Source organism: Mus caroli, chromosome 2 (genome assembly GCF_900094665.2).
Source record: "Mus caroli chromosome 2, CAROLI_EIJ_v1.1, whole genome shotgun sequence".
NCBI classification, from domain to species: Eukaryota; Metazoa; Chordata; class Mammalia; order Rodentia; family Muridae; genus Mus; species Mus caroli.
Window position 1 is genome coordinate 127,310,179 of NC_034571.1, and position 9,311 is coordinate 127,319,489.

Consider the following 9,311-nt stretch of genomic DNA (forward strand, 5'->3'; position numbering starts at 1 on the left):
AGAAATCCGCCTGCCTCTGCCTCCCAAGTGCTAGGATTAAAGGCGTGCGCCACCACCGCCTGGCTCAAGATAATTTCTAATGGGAACAATTTAACCAAAACACTGCCACAGAATTTTGAGTTTAATTTAGATAAAAATAAAATGTAGCATATTAATCCAGAATATGTAAGATTTTAATTCCATATCATAAAATTTATCTAAAACACATTTTAAAGAGGAACTAAAAGCTTCCAGGAAGGATAAGATAATGTCAGGAGCTGTACTGTGATATGCAAAGGCAAGTGCAATCAACTCCTGAGGGTAAGTCAGCCTAGATAAAAGAGTACACAAATGGAGATCTGAAACAAATACAAATTTTATATAAAAATATCTAGTGATATTCACATGGGTGGTATTATTTTAATTGCTCAGTCAGAATATTGATTTTGTATAAAGTATTAAGAATGATTTCAGGCAAGATGTCCTCTCTACATCAGTTGATAGACACTAGGCTTTTTCAAGTTCCTGACTACTCTACTATTGAACAGCAATGAACATGAATAAGCAAGTATCTCTATAGTAAGGCAGAGTCCTCTGGTTACATGCCCACGTGGTGTAGCTACATTATGTGCTAAATCTAGTTCTAGTCCTTTGAAATCCATGCTGACAGTAGGTACACAGGTTTGCATTCCATCAGCAGGGAGTAAGTACCTCCTTTCCCGTGCCGTGCCAGCATTCAGGATCATTTGTTGTTTTGATCTCAGGCAGTATGAGGAATTAAAATGAAATGTTAAAGTAGTTGCATTTCTCTAGTGACTAAAGATGTTGAATGCTTTTAAAACTGCTTCTCAGCCATTGTGTTTCTTTTCTTTTTCTTTTTGAAAACTATTTAGTTCCATACCCCACCTATTGACTGCTGTCTCTGTCTCTGTCTGTCTCTCTCTCTCTCTGTGTCTATCTCCCTCTCTCTCTCTCCTCTCCAACCCGTGTGTGTGTGTGTGTGTGTGTGTGTGTGTGTTTAGTTGGGTTTTTTTGTCATTGTTTTGTTTTTTGAGTTCTTTGTATATAAATTCTGACAGATATATACCTGGTAAAGATTTTTTCTCTGCCCCAAACCTGATCCTTCACACTTATCTTCTCAAAACATCTTATAACTCATCTATCAAGAAATTCTAGTCTCAAATCCAAAAATTTAATCATTATGGCTTCTAATTCATCATGTTCTTAACACTTGCTTACTGAACTAATCTCTCAAGTATACTTATTACCTGTTTCCATTTCTGAGCCCTACCATTTTTTTCACATATCAACTAAAGGAATTCTTTTAAAATATAAGTCATGCCAAGTATCTACTCAAATCCTCTAGCACCATCCTTGCAAGTATACTTTGTAAATGCACACTTGGTGCCATGGCCGACAAGAGTACTTTGGTTCCTGGCTATACTCAGCCCACTGGCCATACTATTTTTCAAGGTAGTCCAACTGGCACATGGTATTTGCTCTGCCTGGAACATTCTTCCCTCAAAGACTGATGAAGTCTGCTGTCTCCCTTTATCAAGATCTCTTCCTGTTAATAAGCAGACCTTCCTTGCCCTTTATATCTTAAAAAAAAAAAGAAACAAATGAACAAAGGAAGAAAGGAAGGAGCGAGCTAGATACTTTTATCTGTTTTCCCCCTTTGTTTTTATTATTATTTATTCCCTTCATTAGAATGTAAGCTGAATAAGAGTTATATATGTCTTTTTTAGCCATTTCTAAATCATTTGTCCCTAAACTCAAATATCCAGGATTATTTCTAAGCCCTAGTAAAAGCATTAAACTAGTAATTGAAAGTAAAATTATAAACTTGAAAAGACCATAGCCAGTATCATACAATCATGTATCACTTAAAGATAGAGACATGTTTTGAAAAACCCATTTTCAGGTGATATGTTGTTTTGTGAATATAACAAAATACAGTTGCACTGACTAAGGTGTGTCTATATTTACTACATTCCCTACAACTGGAGCTACTGTGGAACTGGAGACATGGACAGTTGGGAGCCACCATTTGAAGCTGGAACTGACTGGTCCTCTGCGAGAGCAATAAGTACTCTTAACTAAGTCATTTCTCTAGCCTCTCCAGCAATTTTTGATTTCGTAATTGCAGTTAAGTTTTTATAATTTAAAAGAATCATAGATGGGTCTGGAGAGATGGCTCAGTGGTTTAGAGCATGTGTTGCTCTTGCAGAAGACCTAGGTTCAACTCCTGGCACCCCCATCATAGCCCATAAACATCTCTAATCCAATTTCAGTGGATCTGATGCCTCTTCTGACCTCCAAGGGTACCAGGCATGTACATGATGCACAGATGTACGTGTAATCAAACTATTCATACTCATAAAATCTAAAAAATTTTTAAGGAATCTTAAGAGTTTTCCCTTAAAATGTGTCTTAAAACATCAGACAATGGTTTCTTTACTATTATGGATGCCACAAGGGAGAGTTATTTTTCCTTCTTTGGTAAGTATTTCAACGGCTGTCAGTTTACATTTACATAAAACAATGTGGCAGAAATAAGCATTTTTAAAATACTTCATAACACATTTTTCTTTATTCTTGATCTACATGCAATGGAAAAAAATAGCAAAAATTCTACATTTTAGATGGAAACCTATTAAATTAAACATTAGAATCATTAATCTACCACTAAGCTATTTATCTAATTTAAACCATACTGAACTCACAAGGAGATACTAAGGACTAAAATGTGAATAGGATAGCTACATTTTAAAGAAATCCATCATAAATTATGTCTAGTGGGTCTAACTCAAGTTTACACTGAACACCATCTACTAAAACATGAAAACAAATTGTGGTAGTTTGTTCCTCTTATAAATGGATGCAGTAGCTAAAAATAGAATTCTAACACAAAAGAATACTACTAAAAATTGAAAACATATATGTTTTATATAACCCAACTTGTGTTTTTATGTATAATAGTTATTTTTAAACTAAAAATAGTAACATAATTTATCTTTTCAGAATTTAAAATTACTTCATATTTCACAATGAAGGAAAAAGTAATTCTTGATATTTATAAATTATAGCTAACATAGTCACATGGAATGACTCAGGAAGCTACCAGTCTAAAACCCCAAATGATGTATCTATTAAAACAAGAACATCACAAAGAGAAGGGGGGAGGTGTTTCTTCATATTTAATGTATTTAGTGTTGCTAAGTGCTCAAGCTTAATTTCACAAATGGTGCCACTCAGAGCCTTCCGATGAAATGCAACATGAAGTCACAGCACTACCTGTGGAGTACTCTTCTGTAACCTGAACCGAATCACATCTCTACAGCAAGCTTCCAGTTTATAGAAAACAGGAAAATAAGTTATTACCATAAGAAAATATCTGTACATCATGGACTGTTCTCTTAAGTGTATTAATGCCATTAAAAAGAGAGGATAATTCCAAGTTGTGAGAAACTAAAAACAACAAAATTCAAGTTATGAAACTTGACTGGATCACAATTCAAAAAAAAAAAAAAAAACTATTAAAAAAAAACATGGGAAACCAGAGTTAACAATGCTAAAAACACGATGGGTGAACTATCATGATATTTACAACTTATTGTATCAACAAATAGTAATAATAACAAACATATGTGTGTATCTGTATGTATACATGTATATAAATCTGTAAAGACCCACATACACAGACACAAATACATCAAAATGTAATCTACTGCTTCTAGCTGGAATGTTCACCATCCTACTTGGCAAATCTTCTACATACATGAACATGTCTAAGTAAGTAGCTGCTAAACATTCCCATCTGTAGACCACATTTACAGTACCTGGTTCTTGAATGACATCCACCTTTCCCACACTGATCTGAAGTGTTTCTCCATTCTTTGCAAAAGTCTCCCATTCAGAATCAGTCTGCTGGCAGGATGGACACCATGGAGCATAACTGTAAAACCAGAAGAACTAATCAACACAAAATATGTGGAGTAAAATCTATAAACAAAATTAACAGAACATTCAAAGATAAATTCTTAACTAAAGAGGAGAATAAAAGCAAGCTTTCCAAAGTTATTTGACATAGAAACACAAAAGTGTATTATCTCCCTTCATGATTTTATATACAAATATTAATTCTATTTAAAAATTGGGAATATTTTCAAAATAATCTCAACATACATTTCCTCCATGTAATTTTTTAAAAATAAATGAATTTAGTTTTATCCTCTAGCTTTGATCTTTGAGGCAAATATGTTCCCAGCACCCAAAGTAAAATAACATTCAAGGATGTGCCGTTACTAGCCAAGCCAATTTCAGATCTCTCAAGTCTACAGAAATGATAGGCAGAGGCCAGAGACCTATCACTACTGGGTCCGCTAGTATGTTTCCAAGTATATACTTGATAAGTTCTTAACTTTTCCAAAGAAAAAAGAACTACTCAATACTTTTTAAAACTGAAAACATTAAGAATCTGGGCCTTAAAGCCATAACTCTGCTTTTTACATGTACTGTTCAGTTAGAAATGGGCAATGATATCTCATAAGAGCCTGCTGAGAAAGAAACATCTGTGCTAAGACCTAAGGAGAACAACCAGCCAAGAGAGGATTAACAAATGTTTCAATCTAAGCAGGAAAATGGTATACAAGAAGAATGTCACACTGACCAAGAGAAGATAAAGATATTCTTCACAGCAAAAAAAAAAAAAAAAAAAAAAAAAAAAAACAAGGACTAGGGAGATACAGCTTACTGGGTAAGAGCACTGTTGTATAAGCATGCAGACCTGAGGTTCAAATCCCTAAATCATGTGACATAAGAGGAGATAAGCGTTAAAAAACACAAAAAAGTTAGGAATTAAATGAAAGGTAGTATATATAAACCAACATAAAGAAAAGATAGCATCAGAAAGTGTTTAAGGATAGCAACTAATTGCAGTGAGAGAGAAGAAATGGGAAATAACACTATAAAATAATACATAAAAATAAATGAGAGGGAAGGAGAGTACATTAAAAAAACCTAAAATGAAAGAAATTCAAATAGTAATAAAGTCATTTTGCAGCTTTGTAAAAATGTTTCAAAATAAATATAACATATTATCACAAATTCATTTTAACTGGTATTTCTCAAACAGAATAATTTTCAAAACTGAAAATTCAAGTCCAAGGACCACAAACATTGATTTTTTAAAAAATACAAAGAAAACTTCACTAATTAAATTTTGTAATAGTTTTTCATGTCTCAAATCACCAAACATTGCTAATATTTAAGAGCAAATACCAATGTAGGCATGAACTGTAACACAAGAGCTTGTCCCAAAGAATGGGAGTGTATATGAGCAAGTGAAGAATAAGAATTTAAAATGATGTCAAAATTTTACCAATACGATCACAAAGCTTTCTAACTCACTTCTTTACAGAAAACATATACATTTTATCTGTAGTCCTAATAATCTCGAAATATAACCAGACCATCTGAAAAGGCACTGACTTGAGAGGTCATATAAGCATGTGTAATACATGAAATATTAGTGTGTGTATGTGTGTGTGTGTGTGTGTGTATGCAAGTTTGTATGTGGTTATACATATACATGCATGTGTGTACATGTGTATAGGTCAAAGGTCAACACTGGGTGTCTTCCTCAATTGCTCTCCACCTTATTTTTTTTGAACCAGGATCTGTCACTAAGCCTACAGCTGACCTGTTGAATAGGGTAGCTGAGAAACAACTATCAGAGGTTCTCCTGCCTCCAGCTCCCCAGAGTCAGAATTAGAGAGAGACGTGGTTAACTGTATCTTGTTTCTACATGGTCGTAAGGGAGCTGAACTCAGGTCCTTATGCTTGTGTGGCTTCTCTCTTCTACACATTCTGGAGTAGCTATTTTGAAAGAACTCTCCAAAATGTATTTAGAGTAGGCCTATAGTGGTTATGGGAATACAAATAGAAGTTTTGGAGTTTTCTAAAGAATGAGGAATATAATCCAGTAACACAGGAAAATAGATTAAAACAAAACAAAAAAAAAAAAACAAAAACAAACAAACAAACAAAAAGACAGGAGGCACAGTAGCTCTTCTGAACCAGTTTCTGGTATCCAGAGAGAAACAGAATGTAATAGTTTAAGTTCCTCCCTTTCCATCCTCACTTCCTGCCTACCAATTCTTTTAAGACAAAATGCTTTAAAAAAGAGAAAGAAGAAACCATTTTACATATGTGTGTGTGTGTGTGTGTGTGTGTGTGTGTGTACAAAATGCAGCTAGACACATACCAAGTCCCAGGAATGGATTATAACTATCTAGGTTGGGGCATTTTAAAACAATAAAATAGGAACCATACAGTAGTTGTTAGTTAGCACTAAATTGGAAGCTTACTGGGACTTACAATCATCTCAGTTTTATTGTTCTTATTTCTTTTCCTTAAAAAAAGCAAAGAAATAAAAAAAAAAAAAGGACCCACTAAGGAGTTAGTAGCAGATCTGAGGCCTTTTCACTGGGACTGCTTTTACACTTCACATAAAACCACTTAGTCTAACTGGAAAACCATCTAGATAAACACCTGAATAAGGAACTTTGAAATGATAGCATTATCTATAGAAATAGCTGACAAAAGCTGTTTCTCAAAGCTCTGAAATACTGCCAGCTTGGCAGTGCTAACATAAAGCTTACTGTTTTTAACTCTAGCACTCAAGAGGCAGTGACAGGCTGATTTCTGTGACTTGGAGGCCACTCAGGTCTACACAGCCAGATCCAATCTAGCCAGAAATACATAGTGATACCCTCTCAAAAAAAAGAAAAAGACATTTCTCTCAAATAAAATAGGCCCTCATTTCCATCCAAATAGGTTATTCATATCCATAGCCTTATAGTTTTACTGATCTGATGATTTAACTGGAGTACTGCATTTTGAGGTCTAGATATCTCCATAGTTTGAGGGGATAAGTACCCATTATGTTCTTTAATTTACATATTTTTTACTCTGATTTCAGGCATCCACTTACAATCTGAACTGAAGAATTCCAAATGTGCCCTTGGATAATTTTTTTAAAAAATACAATTTTGAGAATATCTATATCCTCAACATAAAATTAATTACCAAATGGTAGTGATAAATCTGTATTACCTGAGACCACCTGCTATGGTAATGTGGTCTCATAAATTATGTTCCCAGACATTTTTTCATTTTCCCTGGATGCCCATGAGTCTATGAGCCTTTTCAGATGACTGTCCCCTTCCCTGGTATTAATTTCATATTACAATCAACATAAATCCCTTCCCTTTGTCCTGACAGCTTCACGTAACCTTCACGCATGGCACTACGCACCACTTACAGACTTATTTCCCTTTATGCCATTGGCGCAATCCAATTATGATACTGACTCAAAAGTCCTACCTCTAAAAATTATGGCGTCGGAATTTAATTTCTTTTTTAATTTAGCCACCCGTGTTTATGCTTTTGCCCCACAATGACATCTCAAGGTCTTCCAAAGGAAAAGTAGTATTTCACACAAACTGGTCTTCCTTCCCTGTTGCAATGGTTTATTTCAACACACCTTACCTAGCTGTATGCATCCCTGAATAGCTGCTCCTTTTCTAATATGGCTATACCTCTGAGGACTTATGGTTTTCTTCCCCCTGTCCGACTCCTCCCCCTGGTGAACTGCCTCCTCCACTTCTAAAACACTTCTGGCCTAATGCAATGGTGAAAGCGGCTAAGGATGCAGGCTTTGCTTCTTCATCCGCAGCCTGACAGCGCAGGGCAGGCAATGTGCGCATGCTCAGTGCGAAGGCCGCAGCCCGCCGCCGCAGGTGCTGGCAAGCAGGGACGTCGCGGCCCGGGTCTAGCCCGGGTTAGGACGACGGGCACCGCGAGGACGAAGCGACGTGCGGGGAGGGTGGGGACACTCACAATTTCAGCATCCACTCGCCCTCCATCACCAGCGTCCAGTTGGAGGCGGTCATGGGCTGCACACGGCTCTCCTCGGCCGGCAGCGCGGCCTGCTCGAGACCCTCGGCCGCTGCCGCCGCGAGCCAGGCGGCCAGGAGTACCGGGACGCAGAAGCCGCCTGTCATGGTGGCGCCTGTGAGGTAGCTCGGCTCTCTGAGGGCGGGGAGCACTGGCTGGGCTTCTCACCCCAAGCAACCGCCTTCACAGAGGTCTGAGGAGAGGCCAACCCGCCTCTGCGCCGCGCTCCCAGCCACGCCTGCCGCGCCTCCCTCAGCCTCTTATCTGCCCGCCTGGCAAGGCCACGCCCAGCCACCCTGGCCACGCCCCCAACGCACTGTGGAAAGGGGGTTGCCAAAGCAACCGCCTGCAGTTTCCCAAGGCAACGGCCTGCTCTTCCTGCTGACTGACTGGCTGAAAATAATACAGATGACCCAATGCTGTTTAACCGACTGCTTGCTGTTTCTCTAAAGGGAAACGTGGCCATTGGCTAAATAAACCCATCCCCCATTTCATGTTAACAAAAATATCCAAGAATTGTGGAGTGGACCATGGCGACTGGAGGGAAGGACAATTTAAAAGCTCTCTGCATGCACACACTTCTGGAGCAGCCTTGCCCAAACAGATAAAACTAGATTAATGATAAATCTAGATAATGCAGCCTTTTAAAAGATAATTTTTTAAAAAAAATTATAGACTTTTAAAATACATGTATTAAAATGAATCTGTTCCTGACTATTGCTACTTGCAGTGAAATGGACACCATTTTTCTTCCAGCTACAGTTTTGTCAGACCTAGAGTCAGAGACATACATGATTTCTGTGTATTTACAGATACACATTAGGCAAATCTGTACCCTGGAACTACCACACCTTGGTGTAACACAACTGGAGGGCCCATGAGCTTATTTAGATGTCTAAATTGTAAGATTCAGTGGTGCAGCTAATGTACCTACAAATGTGATTTCTGTTCCTAGCATAAAACACAGCTATGCAATTCAGAGTACTTGAGAGTACTTAAGGTCAGCCTCTAGTCCGTAATATAGGAAAGATCAAGTTTGCATGCAGAGGTGTTGTCTTGTTGTCTGGATAAAATGTTATAGTGTGCACATTGAGCCTACAATGCTGGTAGAAAGTATTTTACTGTGCTTATAAAATATTCATAAACAGGAAGTCTACCATTTTCAGTGTAGCATTTTTAGCACAGAGACAGAGAGAAGCAGAGAGAGGGGAGAATAAATGGAATGCTTATGCTTAGAATTAACTGGCTTTAGAGCATGGGGGGGCTGAAGATACAAAGAGCAAGAGCGATGCAAGTTTAGTCAGTGTTGAAGCTAATCGCATCTTTTTCATGTATACATTTGTTGGAAGTGAGAAATCAAAGAGAGAAGC

The 9,311-nt window shown here is 37.4% G+C and overlaps 1 protein-coding gene across 1 annotated transcript in view; it reads right to left on the reverse strand.

The window, feature by feature from the left end:
- The window catches only part of Tmx4 (thioredoxin related transmembrane protein 4), a 38,062-nt gene extending 29,861 nt beyond the window's left edge, over positions 1–8,201 (reverse strand). The window contains exons 1-2 of the mRNA XM_021156434.2: positions 7,885–8,201; positions 3,822–3,937 (exon numbers count right to left, since the gene is read on the reverse strand). Coding sequence (XP_021012093.1) covers positions 3,822–3,937; positions 7,885–8,048 — 280 coding nt within the window. The 5' untranslated portion in view covers positions 8,049–8,201. The remainder of the gene's footprint in view (positions 1–3,821; positions 3,938–7,884) is intronic.
- Between the last annotated feature and the right edge of the window lie 1,110 nt (positions 8,202–9,311).